General features: G+C 29.1%; 2 protein-coding genes across 2 annotated transcripts; both read left to right on the top strand.

The window, feature by feature from the left end:
* Nucleotides 1-807: 807 nt before the first annotated feature.
* On the top strand, nucleotides 808-1,827 carry OCT59_010581 (uncharacterized protein; the record flags this gene model as incomplete). Its single annotated transcript, XM_025330557.2, has 1 exon — nucleotides 808-1,827. The coding sequence occupies one exon, from the start codon at nucleotides 808-810 to the stop codon at nucleotides 1,825-1,827; it is 1,020 nt and encodes a 339-aa protein (XP_025173584.1).
* Nucleotides 1,828-8,179: 6,352 nt separating this feature from the next.
* Nucleotides 8,180-8,560, top strand: OCT59_010580 (uncharacterized protein; the record flags this gene model as incomplete). The annotated part of the gene is made up of 1 exon (XM_066136014.1): nucleotides 8,180-8,560. The coding sequence occupies one exon, from the start codon at nucleotides 8,180-8,182 to the stop codon at nucleotides 8,558-8,560; it is 381 nt and encodes a 126-aa protein (XP_066000691.1).
* Between the last annotated feature and the right edge of the window lie 12,305 nt (nucleotides 8,561-20,865).

Below are 20,865 nucleotides of genomic sequence, written 5' to 3'. Positions count from 1 at the left end.
AATGAAAGAATTTTTTCAGGAAAAGAAGCAGCAGGCTTAAAAAAAAAATGGTAGACTTTACTATAATCGAAGCTAAAATGGCTTAAAAAAGCAATTGAAAATGATGAGAACTATTACTACGCCCGGAAATTTTTAATGTTAATGAAATAATGCGATCTTAATTCAATCAATTAAACGTCTACGTATTAACTGTATATGAAATAAAGTTGCAGTTTTCGACAAGTATTTTGTCCAACTAAAAATTAAAAAAAAATTATGTTCTTCTATGAAAAACTTATCATTCATCATTCTCTTTTAAACATTTCCATACTTGTTTTGTTGACGTGTTACAAAACACCATTAACACAATGTAAATAATAATAAACATCACGCCATTTCGGAGAAAAATGGGGAACACAAATTTTCTTAACCAAAACGCTAAAAACGCTATAAAAATGATTAACATTGTTTGTTCAATATTCACATTTTATGAATTTCACATTTTCAAATTAAATTCAATTCTTTTTTTTTTTTTAAACGCCATACTCAATTTAAAGCTATTTTTTTTTTCAACTTTTCTTTCTTTCTTTTTTTTTTTTAAAAAAAAAATTGTTAAATAATTTTACTGCAATATATATGTATATACATACATATACAGTATATATTTTTGTATTTTCAAATTTTATTATCTTAAAAACTTTATTGTTTTTTAAATATTTTCAAAGAGAATTAAAAAACATTTGTATATAGAAATACTGTGTATATATAATCACATTTTTTTTAATAGAATTTTCATTAATACTCAAACGTTACGCCTATTTCAGGACTATGTCAAACAAATTATCTTTACAAGTTAATAATGAATATAAATTTTATCATCATACTTCACATGATGACAATTTTTATCTGATAAAATGTAAAAAAATTCCGCAAGATTCCAATTTGAATGATCATTATGATTATGACGATCGTGGATTTTTTTATGAACATTTAAATGAAAATTTTTATGTTATGTACAAATTGATTTCACATGCTTCAGTTCTAAATCTATTAAATGGTATTGAAATTGATGAGAGTATTTTGAAATGTGAATCATTAAATTTAAACCAAAGATTACATCTTGAACAAGAATTGAAAAAAATAATACTTCCTTCACATTTTATGAAATTTCATGTTCCTGAAAAAGATACGAGAACAGATTATAGTAGAAGTATCAACTCCTTTCGTGATCATAATTCAGCAACTTTAGTAATAGATAATCTAACTCATTTTGATAATGGTTTACATCATCAACAAAATGGTACCTATAATAATCAACAACTCGATAATAATATTCCAAATGATCATCATCTACAGCAACAAGCGCCACAACATACTCCTGAGAGAATATCATTATTTCAAGATAGTCATATGAATTATAACAACGTTGGTTATAATAATTATGTTCCTCAAGATGCAATTGGAGATTACACTCATCAACAACAAGTTGATCCGTATTATCTTCTCCCAAGCGATGATCATGCCCCTGTTAATGGTGGTTACACACAACGACATACAAATTTATTTCATGAGAATAATGGGTCGAAAGATACTACCAATCAGAATTGTGACTTTATTTTGTCACCTAATAATAATAATATTGCTCAAACAAGTCATCCACAGCATCCACAACATCAACAACATCAACAACATCAACAAGAAGTTGATCAAAACAATATTTCACAAGAAATGAGATCAACTTATAGTTATGAGAATAATGAATTGCCAAGAAGTGAAGTTGGAAATTGTATTTATTCGCCGCAGCAACAACATAATAATTTTCCACATCACCAATTTTTTTTAATTTAAAAAAACCAAAATGTAAGATTTAAGTTTAGAATAATTTGAATTTTTGAAACAAGTAATTATTCAAATTATCCCAAACTTTATATGAAAATTTCAAATATGGTTGATTGTAAGCTAAATTAAGTAATATTATAAGTATTGTATTATAATTAACATAATTGTTTATTTTTTATCTGTTTATTAAGCTCGACATTTTAATTGCTTTTGTGTTTATATTCATTATCCATTAATGGTTAGTGTTATCAACGCATATTTTATTCGTCGATCGGACGAATTTGTCAATTTTAAATTTATAAATTTATATCAAAATATCCATATACTCTATAATAAAAATTCTAAGATAATAAAAAAAAATAATATTGAAAAGATTATCCGTATTTATTTATATTTATGTATTATACATTATTATGATAACTTCAATTTCCTCAATTTCCTTTGAATTCTGGTGGCTCGTATTGTAGTAACTATTAAGATTATAAAATATGTTTTTTAACAATTAACATAATTATGTGCAATTAAAAATGCTACTGTAAAAATCAAGGTTCAGGCCAAATTTATACCGATTGTTTCCACGTTGACAATCCAACTAAAAAACTTTTTTTTTTTTTTAGAAAAAAAAAGAGATTTGGTGAAATTAATATTAATATATTTTTAAGTAAGCTTTAAACCTTTTAATAATATTGAATATATTCATTGGCAAAAATAATTAAAAGGATTTCACACCAGTAGAAATTAGAAATGAAAGTTATAATAGAATAATTATAAACACAATGTTTCAACCTTTTATAATTTTTGTAATAATTGCGGATGCATTGTAGGGAAATACATTATAATCCGTTGTTGAAAGTCGGTTGGTATATTTTATATTATTTATTTCCGATATTTTTTAAATTTCATTTTTTATTTTTAAATTTTACGTTAAAAAATTAAATATTTTATTTGTTTAGATACATTAAAAAACCTGTCGAGATTTATTGCGAGTGTGAATAGTTATAAATTAACGAAACTAAATCATTTAAAATTATCTCTAAGAGAATTTATCCAAAAAGTGTGTACGTACTGTAAATTATTAAATTAACACCTGCCATGTTTATTTATTGGAAAACGACAACCGTTAGAGTCCATCGCATTAATTTGAAAAAAATTATAGTATAATATAAAAATATGTAACACCAAATAAAATAAGCAGTGTTACAAAATCATCGGTGTTACAAAAAAAAGGAGGTATATCGATATAATCAAAAAAAGAAAAAGCAAGTGGATGGAAGAAAAGAAAAACTGCATGGATTACGTTTAACGCAGTACAGTAAAATATCGAATGCCGGACTGGACAGAAATTTAACGTTGAGACTTGAGAGTTAAGTTTTGTTTGACATTTAAGGTTAACTGTGAAATTCAAATATTTGCTGTTACTGTCAAACAATTTGACTTCACGGTCAAACCCTTTGTAATACTGTCAAACAATTTAACTTTACAGTCAAACCTTTTGTCAAACAGTTTGACGAAGTGGAAATAATTTTCCATATTTAGTTAAAATTCAAATGGTGTAAATTTAAGTAATTCTATAAAAGAAATTCTCTCTTTTGGAAGTCTCAAAAGGAGGTATATTTCCTTTTCAGGAAAATTATTTTTTAAAATTCAAGATTTGCAATTAATGAATACTTTGCATTTAATGCCAAATGATTTATATTTAACGCCAAATGCTTTGTACTTCAAATTCAAACAATATGGTGTTTAAATGTCAAACAATATGTACTTCACCTTTAAACTTCTGTCCAGCCTGGCATTCCATAGTAAAATGTCCTTCGCTAACGCTCCGGACAATAAGCTGCGATTCTTGTTATACGATATTGCTCCTTCCTCTAAATTGAACGGGATTGGGATTTAGATAAATTTGTTTTCTTTGATTTTCTTTGTCATGTTGTTGCGTGGGTTAAATTAATACTCGAGTCGAATTCGAATATCAAACACGCGTAACAGTACACTACTGTAGCAGACGACCGAGCACGTGACCAAATTCGGCCTGGCGATCAATGTTCCAAATGTAAATATGTTTAATATAGTTAATATATTGCATATAATAATTTATCACTTAATTGCGTCATATGCATACTGCGGTCTTTGTACGTCAATTTTGTGACAGTTCTCTGATTTCCTATTCATGTGCTTCATGTGATAAAGGCTAACGCAGTAATTATATTCATAATTGAAATAATTATAAAAAATTATGAATTGTCCTTTCATATATTGCATCTAAATAAAAAAATTATTCAAGTTCAGAATTTTATTAGGATTTTTATCATTTTTATTTTTACAATAAACTTTGAAAAGCGCACAATAATAATATGTTTGTGATTGGCCTGATTGTAGACATCCCAATCAAATATTGTGAACTAGCCTATTGTGTAACACAGAATTTTTTCATAATTTTTTCCAAAAAAAAAAAAAATAGATAAAGATATTTATTATCTTAAAAATTCTTGTAAAAAATTTTGCAGTGTTTTAAGAAAAAGAGCAAAGAAACACTAGAATAATTTTCGTGATTTTTCATTTATTGATTTTTTTGTGTACAGTATATAAAAAAAATTTATAATAAATGAGCATATTTTCTTCAGAATTTTTGAGTCATACAGTATAATACTATAAAAATTTTATATTTTACTGTATACATATCTTTTACAATCTATAAATCTGTGTAAATTTCTATAAGCTAAGGCGCTAATCTGATTAAAAACGATTTTTATTAGTAAGATATGTCTCCTGTCCTATCAGCAAAAAATATTTAAGTATAGTAGTAGTAACCATAAAATAATGAATAACATAAATAAAAAATACAATATCAAATAAATTATAACCTCTTAAGACGAATTTTACAGCAAAGTGAGCAAAAGGAGTGAAAAAAAACTAAGAACTAAAAAAAAACTAATGTATATTAAGTCTTATCGTACAATCGGTTTACGATAACACGTTCGTCTCAAATTTTGTCGTTTTTTTAACAATATAAACCAAATGACAAGTGTTACAAGTGTTACAAAATAAATTGTGAAAAATTTAAGCGTTATAAAACGAAAAAAAAAATTAATTTTCATAGAAACTATACACTTTTATTTATTCTCTGTTATCACTGCGCATACATTTAGTTATGCAATTAATATTATCTAGCCCAAACTATTAGTAAAATTCGATAAATAAAATTGGTACAAAAAATTTTTGCTTCAGACTTACAATAGTTTCCATTTTCTAGTAAAATTTTTTTCGTCCTAATTGGGACTTTTGTTTAGATCAAATGGAAATTATTTCCATAAAATTACAAAAAACACCCATATTTTAAAATAAGAGTATTGCTAAATATCACCGCTGGTGATTGTCACCTTACCAGAATTAAGGTAGATAGAATTTTGGGCAGAATTAAAAATGTCATGAAACTCCGCCCGTTAATATCTGCTAATACTAGTGCGGCGATGATCAACGCGCGATGATTTTTCTTAAAGATCATTGATCATGAAATTCCAATTTAACTCTATTAATTAGTTATTAATGATATTGAAAACGATCTTGCAATATACTAAAGACTATGACATTTGAATTCCTGTAAAGTATTATTTCTGTTTAAAATTGAATTTTTGATTCATTCAATACTTGACATATTTATTAGCATCAAAAGAATAGTATTTGCAGCAGATTTGTTTAAAGAATCCATGGATTAATAATGTTACTTGAAGTAAGTTAAATTATTGTCGTAGTACGCACGTATATAAATTTAGAGTTAGGTGCCGATATATTTCGGCTATAGCAAAATGCCGAAACTCTTGCGGAAATCCAAACTAAATTCCTGATTTCAGAAATGGTTTGAGTTTCGACAATGGTTTGGAATCAAATTTCGAAATCTAAACTATTACCAAAGTCCAAAATGGTTGCAAAATCCCAAACCATTACTAAAATTACAGACCATTGCTGAGTGCTGAAATCCCAATTAGCAAAAGTATTTCAGTTCTTGGTAGAGATGTAGCCGCAACTAGATCTTACTAATAATCGCCCTATAAAAAAAATTCTGGAAAAACTTCGATAAATGATCATTTTTCTAGTTTTTATTTCGAAGAAACTCAGACACGTGATCATTTTAATGAAAAATTATTTATAGGGTCGTAACTCGCAACTCGCAAACACAACTCTAAGTTTTTTATATAGCTGTAATTTCGCAACTATTTAAAAACAGTTGAGACGTCAACCTTCAAATCCCAAACTTTCCAAAATCTCAAACTGTTGCTGAAAATCCAAAATTGATGCCGAAATTCAACTTTAAGATTTGATTGATTTCGGTGGAAAGAATTCAAAGATGTCGTAGGTCTTTTCTGCCATAGGCGTCAATTTTTGTTTATATGAAAGTCGTTCCGTTGGAGTTTGCAGTTAGTCTAATAGTTGTCCAAGATAGAAAGCGTTAACCATTGCAAGATCTTGATCTTTACGTCGTATAAACTTGGTTACACTTTGATAAGTTGCTAGAAATTTGTCTTGGAAATTATCTTCGCTTGCATAGGGAGGTGGTGGGCAAGAGTTTTGACATTTTGCTATATTCGAGATATTTCGGCACCCAACTCTAATTATAATGTTTCTATCGATACATTCAGAGTGAAATAGTAACCAAGGATGAAGAAAATGGTATTTATATATATAATTTTTTTGAGATTACGCGTTTACTATAAATTTATCATATAATGTATTGTGTAAATCCCGTGATTGCATGTGGTCACACTGTAACACTATCTATGCCATATTTATAAGTAATATAAGTAATTGTCCGGAAGGACATTTACTGTACTGCATTAGACGATTTTGTGTTAACCAATGCAATTTCCTTCCTTCCATCCATCCACTGACGTCACCTTACGTATTAGCCCTTGATTTTTCTTTGTGATTATATAACTCTTTTTTTTGTAACACTGATGGTTTTGTAACACTGCTTATTTTATATTATAAATGCAGCTCTAGATGCCGGCAACCGGCAATCATTTGGTGTTGCATATTTTTTTCCGATATTTTTCGTAATCAATTTTTTTTAATAACAAAATGGAATAAACGCGACGGAATTTTCTAGTATATAATATTTATAAGTAATATATAATTACTTATTATGACCACTACTCCTAATATGTTTATAATACTTTATAATATGCTGACGCTAATAATCGGGAATGAATCTTATAATTTGTTATTAATCGTTTAAATTTCTCATTAAAAAAATTTCTTTTAACTGAAAATTACTATATATCAAACCCCTAGAAGATCCGCATGAAACTTTTAGTTAATTCTGGCGCATATAGTTTTTAGAATTAAACATTACTGTCTTTAAATTTATAAAAGTGTTACCTATGCAAACTTTTAAAATAAAAAGAATTTTTTATTTATTAAATCAAGCCGATCATCACATGATTTTAGTAGTAATAATACTTATAGTATAGAAACATATTCTCTTACTCTCTCAGATTAAAAGACTTAAGTAACTCATTTTGTTTATTATTTTAAAACTAAAAAGTTCTTGTTCCAAATATAAAAGAATTCGGTGTACAAAATATACAATATATAAAAAAAAAAAATTTTTTTTGTAGCACTCTGATCATTATAAAAATCGCGGAAAGTCCTCCAAAATGCGTCCTAAAAAAAAAAAAAAAAAAAAAATAATAATAATAATAATAATAACCTTTAAAATAGAGCGAGCAGCGTATAAAATTCTTCTACTACCAAATACGTTTAATTAAGTCATCTTTGGTGGCCTCATATATTTCGTTACCCCAACAATAGAAAATTTTATCTTGGAAAGATACGAGTTACACTTAATTAGAAAATTTACAACTACTAAGCGAAGCATGAATACTATTACTACTTTGACTGCGATGAATCAAAATTTGAACAAGTTTAGATTATTTTATAAACTTCCGGATGATGATAATTTTTATCATATAACTTGCCAAATAATTTCTCAAGGTCCGGAAACGGAAAAAACTATGGATGATACTTATGATTATGAGTTTTTTCACCAAGATTATCATGTTACATGTAAGCTAATATCATATTCCTTTATTGTAAATATATTAAATAAGGAAATTTATGGAAGAGATTTTGATATGAGTGACCTGAAACGCAAATCCTTATTAACTTCTAATCAAAAAATAAACCTCGAACTGAGCTTGAAAGAGAACTTTCTTTTTCTACAATATCAAATTATAAAAAGGTTCGTATAAAATTTATCTGAGAAATGAAAATGTAATGAATATCAAATTTTTAACGCTCAAATCATCTGCACTACAGCAGTAACACACGCGTTACAGAAACTTTCGTTACAATTCCCCAAAGAAATATGAACATGAATGCCTCAGAAAACCAAGCGGCTGTAATTCAGCCCATACAGAACCATCAATCAACATCGCAAGCCGAATTTGGATTATTTTATCAACCACCAAATGATAACAACTTTTACCATGTAACCTGTAAAGAAATTTTACAACAACTTTGTGATGATGATTACGATTACGAATTTTTTTGCGAGAGCTCGAACGGAAGATATCATGTTACATGTAAATTATTATCGTACACTTTGATTATAAATATATTGAATAAGGAAATTTATGGAATAGGTTTTGATGTAAATGATTTAGACCAGGATTATATATCATTAACTGCGCATCAAAAATTAAATCTTGAATTAAATTTGAAGCAGTATCTTCTTTTTTATATTTAATATGATCAATTTCTAGTGGAAACATATTGGGGCATGAATATTAGAGTTTACGGTTCATTTTATTTTTTATTTAGATTTAAATTGGTGACTTATTACGGTATTAACTTATAAAGATCACTTTATTTATTTGTATGTACTGTATGTACATTATTTCTTGAAATAAATTTTAGCAATTAAGCTAAATTAACATCATTTTAAAATTATTTGGTTTTGTTTTATTGCCTTATGAAATATTCAAATAATGTCTAAAACGTCTAGAGAAATAAGATTAAATAACGACAATTATAAAATTTTGAATTAACTCGAAGTTGTAATACCTTAATACCTTAAATATAACGTTGTAAACTGGGAATGACAACGTGAATCGCATTCTTAAGTTTTAATCAAAAGAGAATTTAATCTTGTTATTAAAATATTTACGAACACATAAGATAAAACGACGTTATTCGTCAAGGACCGCAGTTAAAATACTCTGCGCCACTTACATCACAAATGTTGCGTCCTCCGATTCTCAAATAATTTGACTCAGGGAAATCTTACTCAGAACATTGTACTCTTTGCCACATCTCATCAAGAAATTTCTCTCTTTTACATACTGCTTATTTTGTATAATTTTAAATCAGTAAAGATTATCTTATTTTAGAATTGTAACCTCTCCTGCATCATCTCCTGCATCATCTTTTTCATGTACTACTTTTTGCATAATATTAATCGGAAAAGATAAACTTGATTTAGAATTGTGCACTCTTATGAAACATCTCCTGCATTAACTCTATTAATTTTGGATCATTCAGATACGCCAAGACTATCTCATTTTAGAATCGTGTAATACTCCTGCGTTATCGCTTTCAAGTTACTTATTTTGGGTAAGTCGATCTTGGCGCAATACTGATGCGGGCCAAAATCATAGTGCAAGCCGGGAATAAATTCACAGACCAACAAGATCATGTGACATATGTATTTGACTTTGTTAAAGTTGCTTAATTTGTTTTCACTTGTGTCACCCCCCTCCAGTTTCATTTTTTACTAGGAATATTAATTTGAAATCCAATTTGTCACTATTGTTTGTCACATTGCATTAATTTGTTTATCGTATAAAAAATAGATAAGACAGGTCAGAGTCCCGGCACGATAACGGAAAAAATTCCGATTTTATTCCGATAAAAAATTACCAATTATAGTAGGAAACATTTGATAATTCTAGCCGGCTTATATCTTAATGCAGGCCAACCTAGGTTGCGCTAGTGACACGACAATAATTTTAGCCAAAACCGATTGCTTTACAAATTCTATCATGATATAGTCAATAAAATATGCAATGACGATTGGCTAGTTGTCACGGTCAGAATAAAATTGTTAAAAATCCGTTTTATTCCATAATACAGCAAGAATTCCGATTTATTCATTTATATAAAAATTATAAAAATGGAATTTTCCCGGACAGGTTGATCTTTTCACCACCCCCACACTATTATTACCAAATATATTCATATTTATTTGAGTTGTGTTATCTGTTAAATATAAATATTATCTATCTATTACCAAATATATTCATACATATTGAGCCTTTCAATATAAATATTATCTGGTTAATATAAAAAAAAAATTTTTCTGTTCATTACTATCGAAAAAGTGAGCTGCTATACATAAAGAAAAAAAAATTTTTTTTTTATTTATTCGTTTAATAAATAAATTTTTTATTTAATTGATAAGCTGGTATTAATCACTATTATGAAAAACTTATATAAACGTTATAAATGTTTCCCCCAAAAAATAAAATTAAAAAAAAAACCCGAATATCAATTTTCGAAAGAACCATTGCCAATAACATTTAAAGATAATTTCCATTTTACTCATTTTATTTCTAAACCATTCAAATCATAATCTTTCTAGTCCGAAGCATGTTTGGGAATATTAAGCATCCAAACCACACCACAAACTAGGAACTAGTCAAGCAGAGTACACTTGCTACTCTAACCAAATAGTTATCTGAATTATATAATCGAAATATTCGATAATATCAACTCTGCCATGTTTATTTATATTATATAAACTGCGATTTTTGATTTCAGAAGTATGATTTGAGTATTGGGTAAGTTTTGTCATATTGAAAGATTACAAATCTATTTATAGCTTTTTCGGGGCTTCGTATAGGCAGGGTTAATTAATCCGTTTCCGAATTTTAAATCAAGTCGGGATTTATAATCTTAATGACCCGTGGCCCGGATGACTCAAATTAGTTGTCTCAATTTAAAAATCCAGTTTTAACTTCATCACATGTAATTCTGTATGTGCTTGAAATCCTTGTGGATGTACATTTTACCAATTTTTAGTTATTTTTAATTAATTTAAAAAATTTAAGTCTATTGACGAAATTTGTCGATAAATTTTACTACAGTCCCCGGCAAAAATAATGGCGTCGTTTATTGTTTTTGAACGTAGGACCAACATTTTCCTATCTAAATTTATATTTTGTAATAAAAGATACTATTATTTTTTTAAAAAACAATAAAATATTAATTTTATGCTCAATTTATCTTTTAAAAGTATTAAGTTATAAATTTAATAAAAATGGCGTTTACATAAGTTTTTCAAAAAAAAAATTTGGGCGAAAATATTTATTTAATTTTGATTATTGGTAACATTTTTTTTTTTATATTGATTTGTCTCAGAGATAGAAATCGTTTTTTACATGTACATGAATAAATCCAAACTTTAGCCTTAAAATTAGGTTGCACAATTTGACTGATAATATTTTAGCTTTTAGGTACAAAGAATTTGATTTGATTATTGACGTCATACAGCAGCACGTCAAAAAGGATTCCCAATTATAGGGACGTCTAAAGCGGGGAAACTCACGTGATCCTAGAGGAAAAACTCATTTTTTCGTAATATAACTTTTCAACGCGCAAAGTATAACTTTTAAATTAACTTATAGTAAGTACATTTTATCTTGCTCTGCAAGTTTACTTAGAGCACAAAACGAGGTTTTGAATACCGTTTTTGAGTTATTTGACTTTATTCTTTTCGTTAAAATGAATCTAACCATTTTTGGATATGATCGGCAAATTCATTCTTCTATTTATTTATTTTTTAAATTACATTGGAACTTTATAGGCTAATAAATTATAAAAAAAACACAATGTAGAAATACCACCTAAAAATTCAGGTCCTAACTAGTATTAAATATATATCTATCTAGAAACCCGACCGAATCAAGACAGCGAAGAACTATATATTATATAAAAACTAAACTAGTACGTAGGTAAACTAAACCATAAAAGTAACAGAACGTTGAGGAAAAGAAAAAGTAGAAACCTCTGCAGATAAACCATCATAAATCTGCTGAAACATCGAACCGCTATGTAAAAAATTAGAAGCGAGGATAATAAAAATAAGATCCGCGCGATTATTATATTTACTGTTTGAGGACAAATATAACCTTTTTGAGAAGACGAATGACGCGAAGGATTCAACTGTCGAGAACGTGCAGGTTGATATTGTTTAAATTTCATTCGTTCATTTGTAAAAATTGTCTAAACATATAATGTTAAAAATCACGTGACTACCAGCTTTAATGGAAAAATAATTAAAAAAACTAAAATTTTCATAATTTTTTTTAATTTTTTTTATGTTTATAATACAATTTAGCATCATTATTTTCGTCGAAATTGAACGAAAAATATAATATTACCTGCTGATATATCTTATAAGAATTAAGTTTACATTAATTTAAAATTAATTTACCAGAAGTGAATTTAACTTTTATTTATAAATAGTTAATGTTTCGGGCGAAACTGTTTTGTGATTGGCGAAACATTTCGCTAATTTTAAGTTTCGGTTTCGACCATTTCGAAACTGCCTAAACCTGGCGAAATTTCCGAAACTGGGCGAAACTTCCGAAATTTGGCAAAACTAAAATTGTCACGCGTCTGTATGTAAATAAACCTTTCTCACTATTTTGCTTATTCCTTTTTCATTTAAAACAATAAAAGTCAACTCAGTTTTACTTTTTTTAATTATGTCTGACAAGATTTTAACTTTTCTAACCCTTATCCAAATGCAAGTCCTATAACTACACCAAAAAAAAAAGAAAAAACGCTGGTGGGCGTCCTAAGTCCGTGGTATGGGGAGGTCATGCTATACAAGGTGTAAAAGTATCAGAAGGTCATTATGAAGCAACTTGTACGTACTGTAATTACTTTTGGAAAAAAGGCTCACCACAAGATTTGGAAGCTAACGAATGTCCAGAAGTTCCGGCTAATACAAGATAATTTTTTTTAAATCGTCTTGCCGAAAAGCCGATGGAAATATGACTAACCTTGAACAAGTAACAACTAAGAAACGAAAACTTAATAATAGTGCTGGACTGCTAATCAAACAACCCTATAAAAAAAGTAAATACGTTTTTTATACTGAAAGATACGTTTTGTATACGTCTAGATACGTCTAAGATACGGGAAAATGCACAATTCCATATCTTGCAAGACACGTTTTGTATACGAAGACGATGAAAAAACGTATCATGTGAGACACGGAATTATGCATTTTTCCGTATCTCAAAACGTATCTAGACGTATCCCTCAGTATACAAAACGTATCTTTCAGTATAAAAAACGTATCTACTTTTTTTATAGGGCAAAAATATCTGATTTTTATGAAAGTACTATACTTACTGAGGAAAGAATTCATGAAATTGGTCGGACTTGTGTAAGGGCATTTGTAGTATGTGGTATTTGCATGGTATGTAAGGGCAATGACATATATTAGCTAATATTTTAGGGGGGGAGTAAAAGAAAATCTTAGGTTACACATAATATAAACCATGTGAAATGGTTGTGATTGGTCATAAAATCTTACCTGGGGGTGGGGGAGTAAACGTTACTATTAAAATAATATTAGCTAATATATGTCACTGCCCTAATTGAAATCCGTTTTTATTGAGTTTTTGGAGACTCTACACCAGGATACACTCCTCCATCAAAGGAAGTACTTTCCGGTAAACTCTTATCAAAGTTGTAAACGTACGAGTTGTCAAGAAATTAACAAATACAACTAATTTAACATTATGTGAGGTTTATTATAATATTATTCAATTAATATTCAATGAAACTTAATTTAATTTTTATTTTTAAATTTATAAGCATGTGATGGTGGACGGACTTAGCAAATGAATCAATTTGGAATTTCTTGATTCATACGCCTGATCATAGGGAATATCTGTGGTGCTTAAAGGACCCATAAGCGACATACTGGTGAATTTTTAGCCAAAACAATTTATGAAATAATAGCCAAAATCGAACTGCAAATTTTTCGGCAATTGTATCGGATTCAGGGGCAAATATTCGAAATGCACGACAAATAATTGCAGAAAAATATAAGAATATTCTTAATGTGCGTTGTATAGCACATCTATTAATTTGATATTTGCTCTACTTCATTTGCAAATCGTATTTTAACAAATATAATACCATAGTAACATATTTTAAAAAAAAAAGCCATCAAGGAGGTAATTTAAATTATTTTTGTTTATTTTATCATTCTCAATTAACATTTGAAATAAAAAAGGTGCTGCATTAAAAGATGAGGCCAAAACTTGTGATATTAGTGGTGGAGGATTAAAAAATGAATAGATACAAGATGGCATACTATGTATGATTGTATAGATTCAATTATGCGTCATAAAATACCCTTAGAAAATGTAAGATTATGAAATTTATTCGTAGAATTTTTGATTTATAATTATATTCACTTTTTAAATATTATCTAGTTAAAATCTGAAAAACCTGGAATTCTTTCAACGGCAATATTAGGCTGTTCCAAGTTGATTCTTCGTTTAACATAACCCCCCCCATATTTTAGCAAATTTAAGACGAATATTATACATTATACGTAGGGATGGGGACGGTTCTATCGGTTCGGTTCTGGTTCCGCAAAGCGGTTTAACCGGTTTTGAACCGGTTCGTTCAAAAAAGTAATTCTGAGCGGTTCGGTTCTTCAGGTCAGTTTGAATTTTAAATAATTAACGGTATGTCATCTGATCATCTGACAAGCCACAACTTTGTTTGTTAATATCGCAGTTTAATTGGTCTCTAGTGTATGCAAAACCTTGATTTTAACCTTTTAAGGTTAGTTTCTTTTGTGCACTTTATAAATAATTGAATATTAAATAAACGCGAATTTTTTTTTTGAGAAAAATGTATAAAGCTAAAATTAAAACGTTTATTGCAGTATTAATAAAATTACTGTAAATGTACTTCAACAATTAAAAAGAAAAAGTTTTTTATAACCTTTTTCTCACTAAAACCTAAATCACACCTCCCAAGAATACAAATATACAATTATATTGTTCTTTCCATTATTTATTAATATAATGTTTTTTTTAAAGCATTATTCAATATAAAAATTACTAATTATTATTCAATCAAACCCTTATCCATCCAACTTTTCACACACAGACATGCTCTTGCTGTCTCTGGTAACAAACGATTTCGGGTTTTAGTAATTGTGTTTCCAGCAACCGAAAATGCTTGCTCTGATGCAACGCTAGTTGCTTGAATAGGGAGAAAATCTCGCGCAATATTACATAAAACTGGAAATTCGTTATAATGCGCTTGCCACCACATAAGAGGGTCAGTTCCCACATCAACTGGTAATTGGAGATAATGATCCAGTTCTTCCAATTCTATTGTTGAAGTAAACATTTCTTCATTAATTCGGTCTACTTCATTTTCTTGTTGGAGTAGTAAAAAATACTGGCGTTTGCTATTAGAAGCATATTGCACTGTATTCGTAGGTGTGAATTGCTCTTTGTAAATCTTGTATATGGCTTGGATATGCCTGAGAGCATTCAACCTTGATTCTTCTGGGAAGACTGTAAGTTTATTTCGAGGGTCTACAATTGCAGAAATTATTGAAGATTCGTCCATAATCATCCAGTATTGTCGAATTTTCCTATATATTGAAGATGCCATATCACGTTGAGTAAAAGTTTCCTTTTCCATATATTTTATTAAATGTGCTTGGATTCCTGAAAAAATAAAACGAGTTTCTCCTATAGTTGGATAGGAAGATGCAGATAAATACTTGGTAGCTCTTTCCAGGAGTTCAAGAAGTAAGAGTGTATCCTAGTTTAAAGGTAAAGGAAGTAATATTAGAAAATTGAATAAAAATTATTTTATTATTTAAATGGTTTTATTTACTTTGATAGCAATCCAGTCATCATCATTTGGATAATAGATACTGATTGATCGATTATCAGCTACCAGTAAGACTAATGCTGGTTCAAGTGCTTCCAACCATCTTAGCATATAAAAGGTCGAGTTCCAGCGAGTAACTATATCAATAAGAGGTTTAAGGTATTTCATATTCTTTAAATCACATAGGAGACGAAGTTCATCACACAAGCGAGTTGAATTTTTGATACTCTTCATAAGTTTACGCGCTTTTTTAACAGAATCATTAATAAGTTTTAATCCTTCCTGTACGCCCAAATTTAGGACATGTGCAGCGCATCGGCAATGAGAAAAAGTCATGGAAGAAATTTCGTCTTCTATAGTTAAAGCTATCTCTCTTCCACAAACTATCATAGCGGACTCATTATCTGTCGTGAGCGCGATAATTCTATCAAAAATATTGAACTCCTCCAAGGTGCGCTTTATTTCTTGTGCAATATTTGTTCCGGTGTGCCTAATTTTGAAAGGAATGATATCTAGAAGAAAGTTCTGGAGTTTCCAATCAAGATCTACATAATGAATCGTGATTCCTAAAAATGCCTCCTGATTTATAGTAGACGTCCACATGTCTGCCGTTAATGCGAATTTCCCTGTAATTTTACGAAGTTCGCCAATAACTGTGTTTCTTTGGGCTGTAAATGTATCGATTATGAAATCTATTTAAATAGAAAGATAATTAGATATGCCTTTTAAAAGATTTTACACGATAAATTAATACCTTTTGCCTTATGCCGGTCAGGAATGATATAATTTGGGCAAAAGAAATTAAGAAATGCTTTAAAATGATGAGTTTCAACAACAGTAAAGGGCTGGAGATCACATATCAACCAATTGGTAAGGTATTTATCGTGAATTTTTTGTTCATCATAGTTGAAAGGAACGCCTTTTTTAGTCAAGACTTGATATTTCTTCGTAGGTGCTCGTAATTGGTGTTTATTAAGATGTTTTCGTAAAGTACTAACACCCGTTGTTATTTTATATCTATGTGAACACTTTTTACAGACATTATAGCCTGGTGTGTATGATGGGTTCTTATCAAAGTATAACTATACGGTACTTCCTAACGTATTTGATATGTCCAAATCACTAAGTTCTGAACAAATTTGCTCCTCAGAACCTTCCCACTCTTCAGTGTCATATTCTTCTAGATTTTCTTGGTTGGGGTTGAATTCTTCGTCGCTTGACATTCTTTCAGAACGTCCATTCCGAAAAGAGAATATTATTCTTAGATCATCAGTATTTATTTATGAATAATCCAGTTATCGGCTATTACACAAGGAAAGTAGATTCTTTTTTAGGTTAATCATCACATTGTTTATATTAATATATATTATCAATTTTTACTTTTTTGTGAATTATGATCCGGAATTTTGTCATAGTTAGAATTCAATCTTCATGATAAAATCAATTTCTCACGGATAATTCCGTTTATATTTTTATAGATATTTTTATATAATTTTTTGTACTGTTTGTACGTATGATAGAATTAATTTCATAAATTAAGTTCAAATACTCAAATGTTTTTATAAATTATTTAAAATTATTAATTTAGTGTTATATTTATTAATAACGAATACATATAAAAATATATAGCAAAAATATAATAAAGTATGTATCGGATCAACGTAAATATAACGATTATGTAATCAAATAAACTATAAGATTTACATTACTTACATATTGTTCGATTTTATGTAATTCCGGCATGATACAAAATAACGTAATAATAACCTTATATCCCGGAATTTATCGTTATTTACATTTTCAGTGAATGGATCATTGGATCCGTAAAAGGCTCATTTTTACGGAATTTTTACAGAAATAACGGATAAAATTTTTTATAGGATAACTATAATAAATTTATGATCAAATTATTGATCGGCACATGTATTAACAAATCGAACTGAACCGAACCGAATGGTTCAGACCGGAGGGTTCGGTTCTAGAGAATTGAACCGGTTCTCAGGTCCGGTTCAGTTCTTGGTTCTAAACTGGGTTCGAACCGCTCATTTCGGGAACTTCCCCATCCCTAATTATACGTGACCAATAGAATTGCGACGTTTCAGTCATGTGATGATATTTTATTGATTATTTTATATATCAGTGATAATGTACTTTTTTAAAGAAAGCCCCTCGTGATATTTACAAAATAGATATAGATCTATAAAATTTAAATATATTTTCGCGATTTTTTATGTAAAACACGGATGCTTTTAATTAGTCTTTTATGGTAAAATATTTGTGCAAAATATGCTTTATCTTTTGGTTCAAGTTAATGAAAGTATTAAGTGTGTTATTTCTGAACGTGTAGTGAGTATAGAAGCCATAGATAATAAATTTTCTGACCTTTTTGATGCAATAACATTAGGACAATATAACGATAGGGAGGTTAAAATTTTTATTAGACAAGAAAAGTCTGAAAACTGGCGAGAAGTTGATAATGGACTAAAAGGAGACTTAAAAATACTAGAAGTTTTAGGGTTTTTGCGAGTTAAATTTTGTTTTGTTGAGTCAAATTTAAATACACAAGATATTCCTATTCCGACTCAAAATAGAGAAAGTGCTTTTAGCATTTTAATGCAAAATTCAAGAAAACTTTTACTTCCTCAACGTATTACTGAATATAATAATTGTGATCAACTTTATAATGAAATTATCGAACTTCTTCAAGATCTAAAAGTTGGCTGGATGGGTGGTGTGCACGATACGATTGGCAAAATATTTGTAAATCGTATTAAGGATGCAATCTGGTATATTGATCCACATCACTCCACATTAAATGCACGTTCATGTCACTTGCCTATCCTTTTCACACAACTGAAAACCTATCAAGATGGTGATACATATAACCAATATTACCATTCCGGTCATCATAAAAAAATTCAATTGTCACAACATAAACTTCTTCAACTTTCAAGTTCTCTTGGATTATCTATTAGTCAACCATGGGCAAGTAATGATATATGGAATCAAGTAGTTCCAGCAATTCTTTCGCTAATTGGAATTCTGGAAAAATATGTTCAGTATCTAAATGAAGCTACTATTATTATGACCAAGCATCACCATTGTGATGAAAGTGCTCGCGGTCCTGAAAATAACTGTATTATGTATCGGACTGCTGCTTGTAAACGTGATAACCTCAAAGATAAATATAAACAACTGAACAATCTTTTATTTGAAAAACAAGTTTATGAACATGTTAACATTCAGCAATATCTTCCAAATGATGTTATGAAAAGATACTGATTTATAAAAGAATTGCAGCTCATGTTCCCAATAGGCATATATAGGTTCAAATATAAATCTATAACATTATATTAATTTATTTACATTATAAATTTATATAATAATTATTTATCATTTTTAGGTATCATCAAGGCAGTCATTTGGGAACCATTAATTTTGTATGGAAAATTCCGGAAGCTGAAGAATTTAATGATGAACAAAATGAAACGTTGAAAGTACGAATGCTTGCTAGGATTCACGAAGGTTTACCTCATTATTTTACACGACAAATGCAAAAGAATGTGCTTAATAAGGTAAAAATAATGCAATAGATGTTTAACAAATATATTATTTTATCTCACTCATAATAATTTTTATAGTATTCGTACATTCAGAAAGTTACACCAGCTGTACTACGTATGCTTCATTTTGATCTCACTGGTAATGCTGCCGTATCTTCAAATTCTATCAGTCGTGAAGTAGAAGAGAGATTACAATTGATGTTAACTTTGGCAGATCCCACCATTATATCTGATTTGCGAACAAATAATGGTTTTGATGGAACAAAATTTAATATATTTTGGGATGAAACAGAAGCATATTTCAATGAACAGGTTGGACTTTCTATTGTTTAATTTGTTATAAAGTGTTCTAATTCACTAAAAATAATAAAATTATTTTATTTGGAATTAATAATAGAACTTGCTTGCAGTAGATGAACGGAGACATGAAACTATTCTATACATGCCATTAGCCTTATCTGTTCGTGATCTTCGTGAAATAATAATGGAAAAATTATATATCATCCATGGTAATCCTCTTCCTTTTACTATTCATATTCCATCAGAAGAATGGATCCGCCTACAGTTTTGCCCTACAAATGCTATTGCAACACGATCTATACATCACACTGGTCGATTCAACGTAAAATTTAAGGTACAAGGTCGGTTGCTTCAGAAAAATAGTGATGATGCACATTATTGTGCAGCACTTTTCCGGTATCTTAGAGAATATTGCATTAAGTACCATCAGTGGACTTGTTTGATTTCTGCAGATGACAAACATAAAGTTCCTATTGGAGAAGATGTTGCAGTTTCTACAGGTGTATGAAACCGGCGCTCTATGGTGGATCAAAATAGTACATTGGCTGCTGCAGATCATGACTTCACAAAGCTATCTTTAACACCATCAGTTACGTTTTTCATATCAATCCCTGAGGATATTTTTGGATCATTTTATGATGGTCAAGTTTTTGTATCTTATAAAGATACAACCTTTGAGCCAAGTTCTGCCATCAGACATTCAACTGAGTTTTTAAATGCACTTAATATCCAATATGAACATCAAGTAACGCCACCAATACTATGCCTTTATACTGATGGAGGGCCGGATCATCGATGCAATTATGGATCTGTGCAGATTGCATTGATTGCTCTTTTTCTACAGGGGGATTTTGACATGCTCATTGCAGTTCGCACTGTGCCCAATCATAGCTGGACAAATCCAGCTGAACGTATTATGAGTATCTTGAATTTGGGTTTACAAGGTGTAGCACTTAAGCGTAATCAGATGAGTCCTGAATCTGAAGCTTTGTTTGAAACGGCAAATACCTTAGATGATATACGTAAAAAGGCTCAAGAATTTAATGAATTAAATTCTGAATTAATAGAGAGTATAGCAAATATTCAAGACATGTTAAATAATCGAACAGAACGGCTAGTATTAAAAGATAAGAAATTCAAATGTCATGGATCAGCAAGTGAAGAAATAATTACTAAATTATTTGAGGTAATAATCAATTTCGTATGATAATAAATATTATTATTGAATTAAACTTTTATAACC

This window comes from Rhizophagus irregularis, chromosome 19, assembly GCF_026210795.1.
Source record: "Rhizophagus irregularis chromosome 19, complete sequence".
Taxonomy (NCBI): Eukaryota; Fungi; Glomeromycota; class Glomeromycetes; order Glomerales; family Glomeraceae; genus Rhizophagus; species Rhizophagus irregularis.
This window is presented reverse-complemented; position numbering and strand designations above follow the sequence as displayed.